General features: G+C 37.7%; 1 protein-coding gene across 4 annotated transcripts in view; it reads left to right on the top strand.

Moving 5' to 3' along the window:
* SRPK1 (SRSF protein kinase 1) overlaps positions 1-20,704 on the top strand; it is a 43,831-nt gene extending 23,127 nt beyond the window's left edge. For 2 of the 4 annotated variants that reach the window (XM_007534249.3, XM_060189692.1), the window contains 10 exons: positions 2,515-2,621; positions 3,432-3,597; positions 5,990-6,015; positions 6,457-6,670; positions 7,024-7,437; positions 8,143-8,243; positions 10,768-10,875; positions 11,364-11,433; positions 16,183-16,275; positions 18,272-20,704. In XM_007534249.3, coding sequence (XP_007534311.1) covers positions 2,515-2,621; positions 3,432-3,597; positions 5,990-6,015; positions 6,457-6,670; positions 7,024-7,437; positions 8,143-8,243; positions 10,768-10,875; positions 11,364-11,433; positions 16,183-16,275; positions 18,272-18,456 — 1,484 coding nt within the window. In that variant the 3' untranslated portion in view covers positions 18,457-20,704. Of the gene's footprint in view, positions 1-2,514; positions 2,622-3,431; positions 3,598-5,989; positions 6,016-6,456; positions 6,671-7,023; positions 7,438-8,142; positions 8,244-10,767; positions 10,876-11,363; positions 11,434-15,787; positions 15,881-16,182; positions 16,276-18,271 lie in introns of all 4 variants that reach the window. The other 2 variants (XM_060189693.1, XM_060189694.1) reach the window with 2 other exon arrangements.
* The last annotated feature ends 365 nt before the right edge of the window (positions 20,705-21,069 follow it).

Here is a 21,069-nt window from a genome sequence, read left to right as displayed (position 1 = left end):
CTAATAAAACTAGTATTTTATTTATTATTATTAATAAATTTATATTAATAAATAAATTAATTTATATTAATAAAACTAGTATTACTAATTAATAATTATTAGTAATTATTATTACTAATAAAACTAGTATTTTATTTATCATTATTATTAATTGCCTCCAGGGTTATTGCTGGGGCTCAGTGCCTGCACCTCAAATCCACTGCTCCTGGAGGCCATTTTTTCCCCTTTTTGTTGCCCTTGTTTTATTGTTGTTGTGATTATTTTTATTGTTGTTATTGATGTTGTTGTTGTTGGATAGGACAGAGAGAAATTGAGAGAAGAGGGGAAGACAGAGAAGGGGAGAGAAAGACACCTGCAGTCCTGCTTCACCGCCCGTGAAGCGACCCCACCCACCCTGCAGGTGGGAAGCCGGGGCCTCAAACGGATCCTCGTGCTTCCTGCCATGTGTGCTTAACCCATTGCGCTACCGCCCAACCCCTCCTAAAGTATTTTAAATACTCTTAGTAATTAATACTGGGTATTTTTATTTGACCTTAGGCAAGAAGTAGTAGATTTTAATTCCTAGTTCTAAGATATTTTCCAAACATTACTGGATGGTTTCTGAGCACATGGTCTCTATTGTAGTTTTTTCTGCCTTTGTTCTTGGCCACTTTTCTTTCCCATTCTATATATTCCACCTCTCTTGACTGCTGCATTATTTGCTATTACTGGTTTGCTGGTAAAGTCATGCTAAAATTCAGTGTTGTGTTAATGCAACTCTCCTATCTTTACAGTGCATACATACATCCTACATAAAGCTGTGAATTCCCCTCCCAGATGTAGTTGACATGCTTTGCATTGATATTTGGTGTACAGTATAATGATAAATAAATATGTACTTTGAAAGTACATATCACAGCACTGAGTTCAGTTAACATACATCAACACACAATATGGAGTAACTCCTTTTGTAACATTTTCTTTTTTTTTTTTATCAGTCAAATTTTACCCTTAGTCTGATTTATTCTTTGTTTCCACTACAGTTAAATTCAAGTCAATCATTTTTGTCAAGAATAGAACATGGCTGGGTTTTGTTTTACATCAGAACACATGACATGAATCTGTGCTTAGCATTGATGGTAATAAATTTGTTAAGATAACATCTTTCAGATTTCCCTATTGTAGAAATAGTTTTTTCATTTTATAACATCATCTCCATGGTCAAACTGCCACTGGCAATTCTTTTTTTTTCTGTCTTTCATAACATTGATTTTAGTACTCTTTGATTCCTACCTGAATCAGTTAATACTATAGCATTATAAAATGCTGTTCCTGTCACACCTTGTATTTACTACTTAATTTTTTTCTCTGAAAGATTACATCCTCCTTCAGCACTTATTTTGCTCGTTGTATTCTTTTTTTTTTTCCAGTTTATAAATTAATTCACAGCTTCTGTTTAAAACTGTCTCAGTTTTGGCCAGTGGGATCTTTGAGCTGACCCCTATTTCCTCTTGCTAAGCTATGTTCTCTTACATGTGGCACAGCAAGGTTTTCTCTCAGTGGAGAATCTTATTTATTAAATAACAAAAGCCTAAATACTAGGTTATGGTTATGTATGTATGTGTCTTGGCTTTCTCTTATTTATGTATAAACTTTTAGAAGTAATGATAGCAGCATCTTGCTACTAGTTGTGCCCTCCCAACCCCCCTACCCCAATACTGGGTTCAAAGATTTTCTTGCTATGTAGTGTGATGTTCATAAATGAAGAAAACACATGGTGATGCTGGTTTTTTTGTTTTGTTTTTGTTTTTTACCTCCAGTGTTATCGCTGGGGCTTGGTGGAGGCACTATGAATCCACTGCTCCTGGTGGCCATATTTTCCATTTTATTGGATAAAATAGAGAAATTGAGAGAGGAGGAGGAGATAGGGAGGAAGCTTCATTGCTTGTGAAGCATCCCCTCTGCAGGTGGGAAGCTGGGGGCTTGAAACCAGATCCTTTGATAAGTCCTTGCACTTGAGTACTATGTGCTTTTGACCTGGGTGCACCACTGCCAGAACCCCTAAATTCAAGATTAAATTTATAAACTATGAAGCATAAATCAAGTGAGTTTCATTTTGGGTTAGTCTTTGATACAGTGTTGGATTTGTTTGTTTTTTTTCTTTTGGTTGTTGAACAGAATTATTCCTTGCTTTGAGACTAAAAGTAGACATTGTTACTCTGAACATTTATGTACATGTGTACTTTCTTTGCCACTGAAAGTTTTAATGTGAATTATTCTGTTTATTGTTTTATACCCTCCATGATCTTCCATTTTTCTTTTTGATGTCTACTGTAACTACAAAATCAGGTAACCTTTTTAGATTTCAGGACATTGATAGCTACATCACTGTTTAGTCTTTTTTATAACATTTTACACTTCTTCTTCTAGCGTTTGCCACTTTTTACACTGAAGCAGTACTGCAATAGCATTTAATTGGAACACATCTTGCCCCTTTCTTTGTGCCTCCCTTTGTCTTCCTTAACAAACTCCTAGATATTTGTATGGTGTTTGAAGTTTTGGGGCATCATCTGCTCAAGTGGATCATCAAGTCCAATTACCAGGGACTTCCACTGCCTTGTGTCAAAAAAATTATTCAACAAGTGAGTATCTTATCTTAGTGTTTCCCATATGGTGCATTTTTAAAGTGTCAGGAGTTTCCTCTGTCTAATAGAAATTGTTGATCATCTCCAGGGCTTCACTGTTCTGGACAGGCTTTCTTTTCAGAGAGAAATACACCGAAGTTTCCTCCATTGCATTGAGAGCCAGTTTGTTGCTTTTAATGTTACTTTTAGGAACAAATGGAGGGCCTCATGAATATGTAATTACTACTGAACAGCTTCCCCAGCTCAATTATTTTATTCTTTATTCTTTTGAGTGGGTGAAACAGAGAGACAGTACAGCACCCCTCTGTCATCCATGTCACTCCTCCAGTGCCATCCATGATGCTCCTAAGTGCTGGGGTTTAGCGCCGGACCCTCATGCACAGCAACATGTGTTCACTAGACGACCTCTCTCCTTGCCCCACTCATAGATGTTTGAGAACTCACCTTTGAAATTAAAGCATTTAAGCTTTATTTAAACCCCCCACAGCTTATTGTGTTGATTCTGGTTTTAAATGTTCTAGCATAACCATTTCCCCCCAGGTTTACTTCCTATAATTATTATTACAGAGAGCAATGTGTATAGTGCCAAGTTTGGAAAGTAGGAACCTTTATACAGAAGTTCTAGTTACAAATACTCATTATATTTTAATAGAGAATTGCTATGTCAAGATAATACCATTTTAACTTTGGAAACTTAAGAAAACTTGGACGGACTTAAACTTACTTTTGCTCATAGTTTAAGTATAATTTCCTTCTCCAGAAAACGTATATTTGTGGTTGTAAGTTTCCTGCTCTGTTCCCATTCAGGTGTTACAGGGTCTGGATTATTTACACACCAAGTGCCGCATCATCCACACAGACATTAAACCAGAGAACATCTTGTTGTCAGTGAATGACCAGTACATCCGGAGGCTGGCTGCAGAAGCAACAGAATGGCAGCGATCTGGAGCTCCTCCACCTTCAGGATCTGCAGGTATTATTTTCTTTGAATACTTGGCTTTCACTAGAAGTTAAGAGAAGGGTCAGGCGACGAAGCAGGGCTGCAAGTGCCTCTCTCTCTCTCTCTCTCCCCCTCCCCCTCCCCCTCCCTTTCTCCCTCTCTCCCTCCCTCCCTTCTCAATTTCTCTATCCAATAATAAATAAGAATTTTTTAAAAAAAGAAATTAAGAGGTTGGGGTGATAGCATAATGGTTATGCAAATGACTTTAACCTCCTAGGTTCAATCCCTAGCACCACAAGCCAGAGCTGGGCAATGCTCTGATAAAAAGAAGTTCTTAATGTTATTTTCTTATTGTCCATCCATTAAATAAGATATAGTAAAGATTTATGTGTAGGAAATAATCTCACTCTTCAAGAAGCATTTTTTTTTTATTCTAAGTATTGCTCTCCTGTGGGAAGAATAGTCTTAAGTACATACATAGAATATTGCATATCCTAAAATATGTTTTGAGGTTTTCTCTAGCTGTTTGATGGCCATTTTGATGGATTAACTTTTTTTTTTTTTAAATATTTATTTTATTTATTTATTCCCTTTTGTTGCCCTTGTTGTTTTATTGTTGTAGTTGTTGTTGCATAGGACAGAGAGAAATGGAGAGAGGAGGGGAAGACAGAGGAGGAGAGAAAGACAGACACCTGCAGACCTGCTTCACCGCCTGTGAAGCAACTCCCCTGCAGGTGGGGAGCCGGGGTTCGAACCGGGATCCTTATGCTGGTCCTTGTGCGCCACCTGCGCTTAACCCGCTGCGCTACAGCCCGACTCCCGATGGATTAACTTTTAAAAGTTTTTTGATAAAATACAAATTGAGAAGGAAAGGGGAAATAGGAAAAAAGGGACCTGAAGTACTGCTTCACCATAAGTGAAGCTTCCCCGCTGCAGTTGGGGACTGGGGGTTTGAACCTGGGTCCTTGAGCTTGGTAACTTGTGCACACAATCAGATGCATCACCGCCCAGGCCCAGATTTACTTCTCAACTATGATCATACATGCTCACTTATGTATCAATGATGTGTACAGGGGATAAGGTAGCATTCGGTTGAAGAATATTAGGAGGGAGTCGGGCTGTAGCGCAGCGGGTTAAGCGCAGGTGGCGCAAAGCACAAGGACCGGCATAAGGATCCCGGTTCGAACCCCGGCTCCCCACCTGCAGGGGAGTCGCTTCACAAGCAGTGAAGCAGGTCTGCAGGTGTCTAGCTTTCTCTCCTCCTGTCTTCCCCTCCTCTCTCCATTTCTCTCTGTCCTATCCAACAACAACGACAATAATAACTACAACAATAAAACAACAAGGGCAACAAAAGGGAATAAATAAATAAAATAAATATTTCATGCATTTAAAAAAAAAAGTATTAGGAGCTTCGATTGAAGCACTGTCATAGACAAATACAGTTTAAATACTGACTTCAAAGTTGGCTAGGTAACCTTAGGTAAATCTCTTGACTTGATTTTTCCTTCGTAAGGCTACTGGGGTTAAATTTCATGGTTCAACACCCTGGGAAGTAGGACAGTGACTAGACAGATTTGCAAACCATAAGGTCTCCACAGTTTGATCCCCAAGCATTACATATGTCAGTAATACTGTTTCTCTCATGCTATCTTTTAAAATATTGACATACTTCCTTAAAATTCATGCTATAACAGTAGTTATATTAGTACTATTCGGTAAATAAATAATAGCTGCTATAGTTATAATTAAAGTTTTCCATTTGAGGCGTGAATTTTAATTTTAGTAGTTCAGTCATATTTGTGAAACTTTCTTGATCCTCAAGTTGAAATGTTAGTTGATGGGCATAGAGTTTTAATTTTGCAGAATAAAAAAGTTCTAGAAATGTTACACAACATAGTGTATAGTTAGTACTATTGAATCTTTATGAGTAAACTTTATGTATTGGGGTTTGTTTGTTTAAGGAAGACTGAAAATTCTTCCTTTACATACACTAATCCTACTATCCATAACATGATTTATAATATTACTATAGTTTTTAATGTAATTCTCTTTTTAAATTGATAAGGGACCAAGAGAAAGAATTAGATGGGAGTCATGGGTAAAAATGAAGGGACTTTTTTTTTTTTTAATCTATCATTTTCTGTTTTAAGTAGCACATAGGAATGGGATTTTAGCAATATTGATTAAAAAACCAGGCACAATAATTTGGCTTTGTGTGTGTATTGGTGCTCACTAGAGAAGAATTTAGTTGATTTAAAGTTAAGCTGAAGTTTGTTGGCTTTTAAGAGTAATGTTGCTATCAAAGTGTCCTAAGAACAGTAGTTTGCTTTATAATATAAGCTATATAAGAAAGACTTCAAAGGTACCTTTGTTTGTACTACCTGCTTAATGCCAAAATTCTTACTTAGTTTTCTTTTCTTTTCAGTCAGTACTGCGCCCCAGCCTAAACCAGTAAGTATAAGGTGTTTATTTTAAATTTTGATCTATGGGGCCATGGGTATGGATTCTTCCATTATGGATGGTCACAGTTTATTTGGAGTTTAAAAACCAAATATATATATATATATATTTTCCTGCGCTTCTATTAAGTGTCTAAAGTAAATTCCTATATATCTTCATCAAGTTTGTACTGATAAAACTCATAATTTGAGTGTACCTCAGGGTATCCTAGCTCCACTGACTTCTCTGAAGACCAAAGGATTTGTTGTTAATTGCTATTCTATTTGATTTAATAAAAGTATCCACATTTTTAAGGTAATGAAAACTTTTAAGTGCTATGTTAGGGAAAGAATGAAATTTAATTAGGAAGTAATTAAAGTTAACAGTTAATCTCCAACTGGGGGTAATGGATTAGCCACCTGAAGGCTTTATCTGTTTGTAATCTCCGCCCAGGCTGACAAAATGTCAAAGAATAAGAAGAAGAAATTGAAGAAGAAGCAGAAGCGCCAGGCAGAATTACTAGAGAAGCGAATGCAGGAAATTGAGGAAATGGAGAAAGATTCGGGCCCTGGGCAAAAAAGACCAAACAAGCAAGAAGAATCAGAGAGTCCTGTTGAAAGACCCTTGAAAGAGAACCCACCTAATAAAATGACCCAAGAAAAACTTGGTATAAATAGAGCATCACAAAAATTACTTTATAGCAAATTTAACACTAATTTATCATTGTTATATAATGTAGTGATTTCATGTATACAGCACATTTCTGGGGGTGTCCTTACACGTAAGAATATAGCACTTGTTATAAATGTTAGGCAGGTTAATATTCAAATGTAATTTCTAACTTTTCTCAGGAAATGCAACATACTTCATTTGCCACTTGGGTAAGGATAACTTCTATAAATAGGTCATAGATGTTCAGTCATGTTTTTATGCCACCCATGTAAGTTCTAAAAAATTTTGTGGAGAAATTTTTCTCTTTCAGTTGTACACATACATCCTTTTTGTCTGTTTGTTCCTTAGAAGAGTCAAGTACCATTGGCCAGGATCAAACACTTACGGAACGTGGTATAGAGGGTGGTGCAGCAGAAATTAATTGCAATGGAATAATTGAAGTCACTAATTATACTGAGAACAGTAATAAAGAAACATTGAGGCTTAAAGAGGATCTACATAATGCTAATGATGGTGATGTCCAAAATTTGAAGCAGGAACCTAATTTCCTAAACTCTCAAAACGGAGACTGCAGTACATCTCAAGAAACAGACTCTTGTACACCTCAAGCCTCAGAGGTGTCAGATTCCATGATGTACCAGTCTTCATCAAATGTAGACCAATCTTTCTGTGAACAGAACATTAGTCAACTTCAAGAAAGCATTCGGGCAGAGATACCCTGTGAAGATGAGCAAGAACATAATGGACCACTGGATAACAAAGGTACCTTGCAGACATAATTCCCTAACATTGCTTCCCATAAAACACATTTACGAATTTCATGTTAAGTGAAATTAAGTCAGAACCAGAAGGATGAATATGCGATGATCTCACTCACAGGCAGAAGTTGAAAAACAAGATCAGAAGAAAAAACACTAAGCAAAACTTAGTGGAATGGAGTTGGTGTATTGCACCAAAGTAAAAGTCTCTCTGGGGTGGATTGGGCTTGGCGGGCAGGGGGGGGGGAAGGGGGGGCTTGCTTAAGGTCCTGGAACAGGATGGCAGAGGACCTAGTGGGGGTTGTGTTGTTAAGTGGAAAACTAGGAAATGTTATGCATGTACAAACTATTGTATTTACTGTCGACTGTAAAACAATCCCCCAATGAAAAATAAATTTAAAAAAACATTTATGAATTTCTAAACTAAGATTATAAATTTTTTAGATATATTTTTATATTAGGTATTCAGTCTGCTTTCAATTTGTACATCTCTAGATAAATTTAAATTTTATTAATCTTGTCATGGATGTAAAGCATTTTTCTTGCTGCTGTGAAGGCAGAGGTTTTGATTCTGAGAACTAAGTGTCATTTCAGCTTGTTTTTTTCATCCATTTAGCAACATGCTGTATTATCTCAGGTTCTTATTAACCTTCAGGTATTTCTGTGTTCATCGAACTATCTTACTGATGATACATACCCGTTTCTATAGGAAAATCTTCTGCTGGAAATTTTCTTGTTAATCCCCTTGAGCCAAAAAATGCAGAAAAGCTCAAAGTAAAGATTGCTGACCTTGGAAATGCCTGTTGGGTGGTAAGTTAAATTTATCTCAGTGCTATTTTGAAATAAATGGGAATAAATGAGAATTCGGACTTAGTTGTCCTAAAATAAGAACATATCTATAACTCTCTGTGTAGGTAGACAGTTAAAGTTTTATTATATATTTTAAGAGCTTTTATTATGAAAAGTTCAAATGTATTTACAAAGTAGAGAGAATAGTCTAATGAAACAGTTTTCTAATTAAAATTCTTCTGTTTATGTAGTATTCCCTAGTATACTATAATCCCTACATATTTTTCACAGTTGTCATGAGGCTGTGACCTAGTAATACTGTTTACCTTGTTAAGCATCTTTGCTAAGCTTAGTGGATATTTAAGTTTTAAAGTTGAGCAAATGAAAAAAAAAATATGTGAATAGGATGAAAGTGTATGGGTTTCACCTAGTGGTAGTTTACTGACTTGTCATGTGCTACATTACAATGTTGTTTGTTGTCAACAGGAGACCACATAGGTGACAGTGGTAGAAAAAATTCATAGTGCCTAATGACATAGCATTTAAGCCAAGAACTTCATACAGCTACTGCTAACTATCTCATGATAGCATCATTTTCACTTGAGTTAATCTCACGTTTTTGTTCATTGTGACTCCTACTCAAACAAAACCCACCACCAGTGCTATGTTCTCATGACATTGCCTAACAATTCACTTCTCAGAACATGTTCCTGTCATTCACATTAAGTATATATCAGATATTCTCCCTGATGACTTTTGAAAAGGAATTTGAATATATGTCATACACAGATAGTAATGAATGAATTGATGGAATTTTATGATTTCCTAGTTTACTTTTTAAAATGTTAAATTGTGGTCCAGGAGGTGGTGCAGTGGATAGTGTTGGATTCTCAAGCATGAAGTCATGAGTTCAATCCCCAGCAGCACATGTACTAGAGTGATGTCTGGTTCTTTCTCTCCTATCTTAATGAATAAATAAAACCTTTTAAATTTTTTTTTAAAAAAATGTTGAACTTTTGCTTATCAGTTAGGCGAGTGTTGGGTTGTCAGAAGACTCAATGCATTTTTGCTTAGAAAATTACATTATGGGGAGTCGGGCGGTAGCGCAACAGGTTAAGCACACATGGCGCAAAGTGCAAGGACCCGATTAAGGATCCTGGTTTGAGCCCCCGGCTCCTCACCTGCAGGGTAGTCGCTTCACAGGCAGTGAAGCAGGTCTGCAGGTGTCTTATCTTTCTCTCCCCCCTCTGTCTCCCTCTCCTCTCTCCATTTCTCTCTGTCATAACAACGACGATATGAATTACAACAATAAAAAAACAAGGGCAACAAAAGGGAAAATAAATTTAAAAAAAAAAATTATGATCTTTCCAACAACCCAATATATACTTTGGAAAGTTATATTTACATGTGTTTATTTATTTTCTTATTTACTCTTTTTTTTTTTTTCCCCTCCTCCAGGGTTATTGCTGGGCTCGGTGCCTGCACCATGAATCCACCCCTCCTGGAGGCCATTTTTTCCCCCCTTTTGTTGCCCTTGTTGTAGCTTCGCTGCGGTTATTATTATTGCCCTTGTTGACGCAATTCGTTGTTGCATAGGACAGAGAGAAATGGAGAGAGGAGGGGAAGACAGAGAAGGGGAGAGAAAGATAGACACCCGCAGACCCGCTTCACCGCCTGTGAAGCGACTCCCCTGCAGGTGGGGAGCCGGGGGCTCGAACCGGGATCCTTACACCGGTCCCTACGCTTTGTGCCACATGCGCTTAACCCACTGTGCCACCGCCCGACCCCCATTTACTCATTTTTTACCAGAGCACTGTTCAGCTCTGATTTATAGTGTCAGGATTAGGGCCTGGGACTTCACAGCCTCAGGCATGAAAGACTGTTGTATGAACTACCAGTTTACATAATTTTTTTCCCCTCTAAACCAGTCCCTCTCACATGTGCAGTGCCACCACTTCTGAACTAACCAGCTTTCATTCTCTTTATTTTGTATGTATGTGTGTACATGGGGGCAGAGGATGGGAGATAGCTCAGCCATAGAGCCATCTCACAGGGATATAGAGATAGCTCACATAGAGCTTCTCTGGGTGCCACAGTGCCCACTTGGGGTGCTAAGGTTCAAACCAAGGACCTTGCACATACTAAAGTGCACTTTATTGAGTTAGCTATTTCCCTCCCCGGTTGTATAAATTTTGGTGGAAAAATCTGTTGCCTCCCTTTGCCAGTTTGCTCATCACTTAGCAATATTTATGTCCACATAACCTATAATATACTTGATTATACTCCTTCCCTCTCTCTCTTCCCTTGTCTATTACCCTCTTTTCTCCTTCTACCCTCTTTTCTCTAAAATAATGAATGATATAAATCAGCCCCGAGGCTTCTTAGCTGTATCAATATGTGCATGGTCCTAGGTTCATTCCCCTCTACTATATAGGAAAAATAAAATAACTGAAGAAAAGCTAGTTAGGGAAAATTTTCAGAGAATTTATTTTGTTACCTTTTAGATTGAATTTATTTTTAAAATATTGTTCTCTCCATTATTCAGCACAAACATTTCACTGAAGATATTCAAACAAGGCAGTATCGCTCCCTAGAAGTTCTGATAGGATCTGGCTATAATACCCCTGCTGATATCTGGAGCACTGCGTGCATGGTAATATTTCTTTTCCTGTTGAGTGTGTGTGTGTGAGAGAGAGAGAGATTACATACCTTGCTCTATTCACTAATTTTAGTAGACCAGCAAATTGTAAGAAAAAAAAAGAATTGTACTAATTCATGTGTCTAAAGCTGTCTGAATTTGTAATAACCTGGTGTTACATGTAGTTCTTACCAAGTTCCTTTCAGGTAAAGGGACCTGGATTCTATGGTAGTCTTTTCCTTTCTGAAGAATTGTGTGTGGTGTTCATGATCCAGGAGGTGGCGCACTAGATAAGATGTTAGACTCTTAAGCATGAGTCTTAAGTTCAGACCTTGTCTTCAAATGTACCAGGTGTTGCTCTAGCGTTTCTCTTCCTTCCTCTCTCCTCCCTCCCCCCACCCCCATAAATAAATACGTTTTTTTTTAATGCTCTCCAGCTAAGTGTTCTTTTGGGTTAAAGACTTTTTTTTTTTAATGCTTTTATATGTTACCCTTATTCTCAGGCCTTTGAATTGGCTACAGGAGACTATTTGTTTGAACCTCACTCAGGGGAAGAATACACTCGAGATGAAGGTAAGTCTCCCAAAAAAAGAATGTTTGTGCATGATAAGTACTTCCTTTTCTTTTTTTTTTTTTAATTTTTTAAAATATTTATTCATTTTCCCTTTTTGTTGCCCTTCTTGTTTTATTGTTGTAGTTATTATTGTTGTTATTGATGTCTTCGTTGTTGGATAGGACAGAGAGAAATGGAGAGAGGAGGGAAAGATGGGGGGGGAGAAAGAGAGACACCTGCAGACCTGCTTCACCACCTGTGAAGCGACGCCCCTGCAGGTGGGGAGCCAGGGCTTGAACCGGGATCCTTCCTCCGGTCCTTGCGCTTTGCGCCACCTGCGCTTAACCGCTGCACCACCGCCCAACTCCCAATACTTCCTTTTCATATGCAGCTAAACATTGACTAGTACAAAAGAGCTTAGTGTACTAAAACTAATTTTTAAAAATACAAGAGAAAATGTTTGATACTAGATATTTTATAACATAATGAACTTTATATGATGATTTCAGAAAAGCCCTCACACACTTGGTTGTAACCAACATTATAATTGCTAGATAATTTCTCCTATAACATGTAATTCTCCTTCTGTTCTTCATGTGTAAGTTCATGATTCATTCTTTACTATGTTTGGGTCTACCTATTATAACTCCTTGCTCAGTTATGCCTCCACCTTTACATGGAAGTCAAAAAATTTAAACACAAACATATTGTTGAATTGTTATATAACTTTCCCAACATTTAGCATTCTTCATCCCTTTCTGAAAATTAAAACCACAGTTCTTTTTAAATGATGCTATCATTTAGAATTCATTTTGGATATTATTGAATAATATTATTGATTTACATTTTGTAATAGCCCATGGAAAAGTCCAAGCTATTACTTTCTCTGAGAAACTGAAAACAGACGACCAAATGTGTGTGAGGGTTTTTTTTTTATTATTATTATTCCTGTCTTGATAGCATCTAGATGGCTGAATGAGTTAATAATGTGAGTACAGGACTACTAAAGAATGTTTTCAATCAGGGAGATGGCATGATGCTTATGCAAAAAATATTTTCATGTCTAAGACCCCGAGGCCCCAGGTTTGATCCACTGTACCACTATAAGCCATATTTGTGTGGTACTGTGGTTTAAAAAAAAAAGTTTTATCATATTAAAAAATTTAAGCAAGCTTTGTGTTCATGATAAGTAGGAATTATTTTGAAAGAGCAATAACACCATACCATCCCAATGTAGGGAATCAAGTTTGTGCTCTATGGACCCAAAAACACTATTTCTCAAACCATGGTAGATAAGGTCACTAAGGCCTGATAGTCCTAGCAACTACTGTTTAGAAAATGCTGTCCTATTAGTTCCCCTTACCAAATCCCAATTTAGTAGATACACTTTGGATATTTTCTGTACGTAACTTCCTTGTAAGGCCATATTGTTCATTACTTCCTATGTACATAATTGATTTTCCTTATTCTTAGCTTGCTTCTCTTCCCCATAATGTAACATAATGTAACATTTCAAAGGAAAAATATTTTCTTGGTATAGATGTTTTAAAAAGCCAATTAAAATAAACTTATCCCATTTATCATTGATTTACAAAAAAACACTTATTTGCAGGTTCTGCTTTAAATGTATAAATTTAGAGATAAAAACTTAGGGCTAGGAAGATACCATAATTTTTATGAAAAAAGACTTTCATGCTTAGGGCACCAGGGTCAGTGTCCAGCACTTCCATAAACTAGAGCTGAGCAGTGCTCTGATAAGTAAAGGATGAGAAAGTGCAAGGCCGAGCGTAAGAATCCCAGTTCGAGCCCCCGGCTCCCCACCTGCAGGGGAGTCACTTCACAGGCAGTGAAGCAGGTCTGCAGGTGTCTATCTTTCTCTCCCCCTCTCTGTCTTCCCCTCCTCTCTCATTTCTCTCTGTCCTATCTAACTACGATGACAGAAATAACAACAACAGTAATAACCACAACAGTAAAAAATGACTAAGGGCAACAAAAGGGAAAATATTTTTTTAAAATGAGAGATTTATTTATTAGCAGAGAAAATCAGAGTGTCACACTGGCACTTGTGATGCCAAGAATCAAACTCTGGATCTTGTTCTCTAGAGTCTATTGCTCTAGCCACTATGCTACCTCCTGGAATACTAGATTTAAAGTACTTTAGAAATGCCCCACTATATCTGTTTAGGAGAGTCATCTTAAGAGTTCATATAAATAGTATGTAGTACAAAATACGTTTAATGACTAGAATCATATTGTGTGCCAAACCTAAAAATTGAAATGTGTACGAAAAATCTCTAGTGGGAAAATGGATCGACCTGCCGGCGCCCATATTCAATGGAGAAGCAATTACAGAAGCCAGACCTTCCACCTTCTGTACTCCATAATGACCCTGGGTCCATGCTTCCAGAGGTTTATAGAATAGGAAAACTATGGGGGGGGGGGTATGGGATATGGAGTTCTGGTGGTGGGAATTGTGTGGAGTCTACCCCCCTCTTATCCTATGGTTTTGTCATTGTTTCCTTTTTATAAATAAAAAATTACTAAAAGAAAGAAAAATCTCTAGTAAGGTGGCAGACCTCTACCCTAGATATTTAGTAGATTTGTTCCCTCTTAGTTAGGATTAGTCAGTACTAATAGTTTTTTGTTGAAACCTCAAACTAATTTTGCCTGTAAGATGGAAAAAACAACTCCTTATTCTTTGACTAGTTGTGCACATGGTTTATTATAAATCATGGGAGAACTGGAGCCTGTGTAGCATGTCACATTGTTACTGACCTTTCACAGTCTTGACTTGCATGGTGAATATATCAGTCCTTCTATTAATTGATAACTCACAGGCTACTGAAACATAATGTAACATTATGTTATCATACCACTGAGGGGGTCAGGAAATAGCTCACACAGTGTGAGGAAAAATATTTTCTTGGTATAGATATTTTTAAAAGCCAAAACTTGAAGTTTACATTAAAATAAACATCCCTTTTATCATTGATTTACATAAAGACACTTATTTGCAGGTTCTGCTTAAAATAGGCAGAAATTCCTTGGCAACTGGATACTTGCTACCAAACCATAAATTAATCAAAATTACCCAAAGGCTATATTGAATACATGAGTATAAATCCCTTTCAAGATTACCACTGAGGGGCTCAGGAAATAGCTCACACAGTGTGCATGGGGACCTGAGTTTGAGCCTTAAGGCTCCAACCTGCACCAGGGGAAGTTTCATAGTCCTGTCCTGTCATCTGTCTTTCCTTTCCTCTTTGCCTGCCCCTCCCTCCCTGTCTGTCTGTCTGTCTCTCTTTCTCTCTCCTTCCCCCCCCCCCCCCCGTGTCTGAAATTAAAAAGGAAGGAAAACAAGTCTGCTAGGTATGGTAGAATCATGAAGATGCAAGCCCTTGGTGGGCATAAATAAGTTACCAGACACTACATATGAGAAATTGATATGTGGCTGTCTCTTAACACATTATTCCCTGTTAGATACATCACTTGGCTTTTTTTTTCTTTTTTTATTTTAATTTCTTTTTTGAGTAGGAGCCATTGCATGCATAGATATATGTTACTCTTTATATCCTTAGTTTCTGTTACCTAAGAGTAAAAAAGATTGTAGAGCTGGCTGTAAGTGTGCTGACTGGTCCCAAATTCACTTTGTTACCAATATGCTTCTTCCTGATGGTGCTCTCAACCGCTATTCATACCATCACAGGTTCAAAGCCTATATATTGTAGCGATTTGAGTAGCCTACAGATAGATAAGATATATATTTTTTAATTTGTGTGTTAATTATTATTTTTTAAAGTGTGACTTATTTAAAAAAAAAAAAAAAAAAGGGACTAGTCATCATAAGTTAAGGGTTTTCATTTGAAATCTTGTTCTTACCCTGCATGTAGCTCCAAGGAGGCCATTGACTTTAAAGTTCCATTTTCTGGTCTTTAAAGTGGAGTGCCAATCTTTGGCCAATTTTACAGAGTGATTGCAAAAATTCAGATTACTAGAATGTATGTGTTTTGATTGTCTTGAACATTAAGTAAGGTGATAGTATTTTGCTTAGAAGTCCAGAGCAGTATAATAATAAGGGTTCTAGACTATCTAAAGCATATTACTGTGACTTTTTTTTTTACCTTATATAATATATATGGATCTGTAGGCCAAATGGAGATAAAGATAAGCCTCCAAACCTCAGAATGTTACTTGCCAGCTACTGTCAGGTGATCAACCACCTGAAGCAATTTTTGGCCTTCCCAGCCTTCCTTTGAATATCTGTGGTTTTATTTATAGTTACATTTAAATAGCTAGTCTTTAAGGCTATTCATGGAAGAAACAAACCTCTGACAGCCTGTCCTTGATCCTGTTCTTCTTGCCCTTCTATTTTAGACCACATTGCGCACATTATAGAGCTGATAGGCAGAATTCCAAGACGATTTGCCCTCAGTGGGAAATATTCACAGGACTTCTTCAATCGCAGAGGTAGTATTATTAACAAGAGTTTTCATCTAGGCCCCAAGGATACAGCTTCAGGAAGCAGAGCATTCACACCAAGGTTGTTTTTAGTTATTACTCAAATCCCTGGAGTGCTGCCTGACTTTTATGATTTCCTGGATTCTCCGTTAAGTGGATAGAGTCTTCCTTTTCCCATTTAGGAGAGAAAGCAAGCCTAAAATGTTTTACAAAGAGGTGTGCATGCTGCTCTTTCTGCCATAAGAACTATATTTGTTACCTCTGTTATGTATGTCTCTTTCCCCCCTTTTTGAAATGTTTGGAACATACAGATCACATTGCATTGATCATAGAACTTCTGGGGAAGGTGCCTCGCAAGCTCATTGTGGCAGGAAAATATTCCAAGGAATTTTTCACCAAAAAAGGTAAAATAAATGTGTTTGTCCCCAGACATTAATGGAGCAAAAGTATTAAATATTGAAAAGGTAGGTACAATTGGGTACATGTTCCCAGCCCCTACAGAAGAATAGTTCTGTATATAGTTTTGAATGCCAAACTATGACTTAGCAAAGAGATGCAAAATTGTGATCAAAAGAAGAGACTGGAACCAGATAATATAGTTTCAAATCCTAGCCATTATACTGTTACTTCACCTCTGACACAGGTGCAGCTGTGCCTTATTTTGTAACTTTCTCAATGGGAATAATGTATGTCATATTTAATTACTTACACGTGTAAATTACCTAGTGTGTGGTTGATTGGTTACACCCAGTCTAGCACTTAAAAAAAGAAGAATAAATTTTTACTAGCATTTGGTCTAAGAACTGCCGCTACCAGAGAGTAAAGAGTTTAGTGTAGTTGAAGTTCCTTAAGAATAGGACTCTTCTTGTGGTGAGTTAACTTTACGCTTCACAGTTTTATAAAATTAAATTTATCATTTTTTTAGTAAAGGGGACAAGAATAAAGCTCACCTCATGGTTTTTATTTAGTATGTGTTGGCATGTTAAAACACTTATTTCATGGAGGTTGGGCAATAGATAGCACACGGGGTTAAGTGCACATGGCGCAAAGCACAAGGACCTGCGGAAGGATCCCAGTTCGAGCCCCCACTTTCCACCTGCAGGGGGCTCGCTTCACGCATGGTGAAGCAGGTTTGCGGGTATCTATCTCTCCTCTCCTCTTTCGATTTCTTTCTGTCCTATCCAACAACGACAGCAATAACAACAATAATAATAACTACAACAATAAACAACAAGGGCAATGAAAGGGAAAAAATCGCCTCCAGGAGCAGTGTATGCATAGTGTAGGCACTGAGCCCCAGTGATAACCCTGGAGGCTAAAAACAAAACACACTTATTTCATGCTGTTCACCTAGAGTGTAAAGGCTAGAATGTGAGCCAGAAGGGAGTAGAAATGTACTGCCCCACCCCCACCACCTATACCACAGCTCTCTTTTTTTTCTTAAAAACTTTTGCATCTAGAAAATTATTTTGAAACTTAATAGCAGGCATTCTCAGAAACAATTCCGAAGTGTGTGAGTGTGTGTTGTTTTGAAAGATGGCAAAATGCTTTATAAGAATTTGAGTTGCTCTAGTATGCTAAATCAGGTTAAGACAGACACACACATATATCAAGTAATTAAACAGAAGAGATTACAAGTAAGTGTTATACTAGAAAGAAATCATTGGGCTGATGATAGCTTGCCTGATCAGGTATGAATAACTTACCAAATACAGCATTGTGGTGCTATGGTATCCTCTATCTAATGTAAAAAGAATGAAAGAACCAGCCTAGGAGCAGTAAAATTGCACATACATGAGGCCCAGATACATTTACAAAAAAAAAGTTAAGTAAAAGAGGATAAGCAAATTGCTTGGTATGTGGTGATAAAGTTCTCCCTGAATACCATATGAGACCATATCAAGTATGTAGAGTTTTACTGTTCCTTTTAAGTATATACCTAGTTCCTAATAAGTCTGCCCTATTTAACTGGAACAAAAAGGGGACGAGGGGGCCTGAAATGGAGAAGGCAAACTATATATATATATATATATATATTTTTTTTTTAATACCTTATAAGAAATAAAGGGGGTGTGAGATAGTTCATCTAGTGTGTGAAGGCTCAGGTACTACTTTCTGGCCACTACATGGGAATTCCTACACAGGGGAAGCTTCACAAGCAGTGGAACAATGGTGTAGTTTCTCTCTGACCCTCTGATAGGTTCATTTAAGCACAGAACCCCAACAATAGGGGGTGGGGTACTTATGCCTGGGAATACATAAGAAGACAGGTGCTTGGTGAATGGAGAAGGATTAGATTCTGCTGACAAATTTTGATTTATAGACTACCTGGATTTCTTCAAAAGGATTTTTGTCACTTGTCAGTGTTGGCCAGTTTATTTTATACTATCTTTACCATAGGTGACCTGAAACACATCACGAAGCTGAAACCCTGGGGCCTTTTTGAGGTTCTAGTGGAGAAGTATGAATGGTCTCAGGAAGAGGCAGCTGGCTTTGCGGATTTCTTACTGCCCATGTTGGAACTGATCCCAGAGAAGAGAGCCACTGCTGCAGATTGTCTCCGGCACCCTTGGCTCAATTCTTAAGCCCCAACTTAGCATCACAGCAGAGAACAAACACTGACCCTCTGCCCCCCTCCCCGACCCCCACCAAGCATTTCCCTCTCCTCTTTCGAGGGTGAAGCTCTTCTCAAGAGTTTCTAGATTTTTTTTTTTTAATCCAACATGTTCATTTGGGTTTGCTTATTTGACCCTGTGGAAATTCCCCACAGCCATTGGGCATCCTAGGTGAATTTGGCCTTGATTGGGCTCTGCCAAAGACTAATGGTCTAAAATGTGAAATAGACTCTTCACCCTGTACTCTTGTCCTTCCTTAAGGCATCCTTTGGAATAATTTAAAACATCCTTTTTAAAAAGGAGCTGTGAAGATATATGAGCTCATCCTTTTATTCACTGACTCCAAGAGTCAAGTTTTCTAGTGCATATCCTAGTGCCAGCATAAGGATGAGAAGGGGAAAGGGTGTTACTTCTGTGTACAGCAGAAACATTAAACTTGCTGGGTCCAGGCTGCATCATCTTCCTGGATTGTTTCTGTTGTTCTCTATGTTCATGTGTTTTCCTGCGACTTTTAAGCTACTTTTTTTTTTTTAATGACCAGTATAAACGCCAAATTTGGGTATGCCATATTATCATTGTTCAGAGCACTGTCATGTTCCCTCTACCTTTTAATAACTCTAAGACCCTTGAATCTTTAGTCTTGATTTTTTATGGAAACAAAAACAGAACCATTGACCAGTAATTTATTTCTCCAGAATGTTAGATGTTCTGAAAACAGTTATTTCCTATGTGTCTTCTTTTACTCTAACAAATATTTCGATGGTTTGTTTGGATTTTTAGATCCCTGGCTGGCACTTAACTCATTGCACTTGAGTTTATTGCCCCATAAATAAAAAATTCAGGATTACTATATAGAAAGGTAATTTGGGTTTCAAAAAATTCCTATCTGAGAAGAAAATGTAAAGTTCTTTTCCAATCAGCCTCCCCCCCCCCCTTTTTAAACCTTGTTCAGAGTTTTCACCTTGCAGCAATTTTCCTGTCTCATTCTCAGAGGTTTCAGGTCTTAAATTCCAGGTTAAAAGAAGGGCAAGGGTGGGATGGAACTTTTTTGGGTAGTTGTTTATTTGAGGGGTTATTGGGGATTTTGTTTAGTTGGGGGATTAAGATTAGCCATTCTCTGCTGCTATTTTCTTGTATAATGAAAGTTTTTTAACTGCAGTGTTGCAATGATTGATATGTGCTTGAGGATTTTTTTTTTTTTTTAATGATAAGACTTTGTGAATTTCATTTTAGGATGGGTCTCTCCTAATCTTTTCCCTTGATGTAATATATTCCTCGTGTCATACTAAAAAAAAAAAAAAAATAGAGGGGCAAGATTGGGGTGACAGCTGCTTTTTCAGCATGGACCAGGTAGGCCTTCGAAACTGCAGCATTCTCTGGAAGCAGCTAAAGGACTCTGATTTACAGAAAGCCAAGGAGCTGCAGCTTGATTCTACTAGCAGAGCTACCATCGAGACTGGTGGGTAACTGATTTCCTATACAGGAGACTGGAATCTAGATTCTGTCCTTTGTCCACCAACAGTGGCAAAAGAAAAAGTGGTGCTGTTAGCAGTCCATTTAACTCAAAACAGCTCTCAAGTAACTATGGCAAGCCATTCATCAGATTCTTGATTGGGTAGTCCTGAAATCAGACATGTTCTTATGGAAAGAATTTTAAGTTAGGCTATCTATGCACCTATCAGGAATAAAGAGAATAAGATTGTATAAAACAACGGCAGGGAAAATCCTTCAGCAATTCTAATCCACTTTGGGTTTTCAACAATATAGACATCTAAAGCAATAGCAGACTAGTACTGAATTCTTTTCTATACTGTAAAATCACAATTGTGGAATTATGATGATATTAAGGTAAAGTACCAAAATGCACACAGACACAAATAGAAGGGTCCATTTCAGTAACTGACATGGAAAAACTCTTTTAGTAAGAAATAACCTATATCTTCATTTTGGAAATGTTTACCCACCAAATAAGGGCTTTCCCCTCTAGCATTTAAGGAGCCAGATGAGTTAGAAGCTGTAGAAAGAGGCAGCTATAGAATTTGATCTTCCAGCTATACCACATATCTTTATTGGGTTCAATCATAATGTCAAATTTCTGTGCTCTCACTAAGGGATTTCTACTGTCAGTTAAAAATAAAATCCCAAATACATTTTATTCTTTCTACTGGGTGCATTGTTTTCTTTGTAAATGCAGTATAATAAACAAGTTATATAATAACCTGCATGTTTCCAGAAGATTTCTATTTATTACCCAAATTGGTCTGATCCAAGCTTCAGGGTGAAGGATAGAAATGCTTTTTGAGGGAGTCGGGCTGTAGTGCAGCGGGTTAAGCGCAGGTGGCGCAAAGCGCTAGAGCCGGTGTAAGGATCCCGGTTTGAGCCCTGGCTCCCCACCTGCAGGGGTGTCGCTTCACAAGCGGTGAAGCAGGTCTGCAGGTGTCTATCTTTCTCTCCCTCTCTCTGTCTTCCCCCTCCTCTCTCCATTTCTCTCTGTCCTATCCAACAAAGATGACAACAATAAAACAAGGGCAACAAAAGGGAATAAATAAATAATAAAGTGAATACATTTAATAAAATCCATAA

Source organism: Erinaceus europaeus, chromosome 4 (assembly GCF_950295315.1).
Source record: "Erinaceus europaeus chromosome 4, mEriEur2.1, whole genome shotgun sequence".
NCBI classification, from domain to species: Eukaryota; Metazoa; Chordata; class Mammalia; order Eulipotyphla; family Erinaceidae; genus Erinaceus; species Erinaceus europaeus.
The sequence above is the reverse complement of the archived record's forward strand: the minus strand, read 5'-3'. Positions and strand labels throughout refer to the sequence as shown.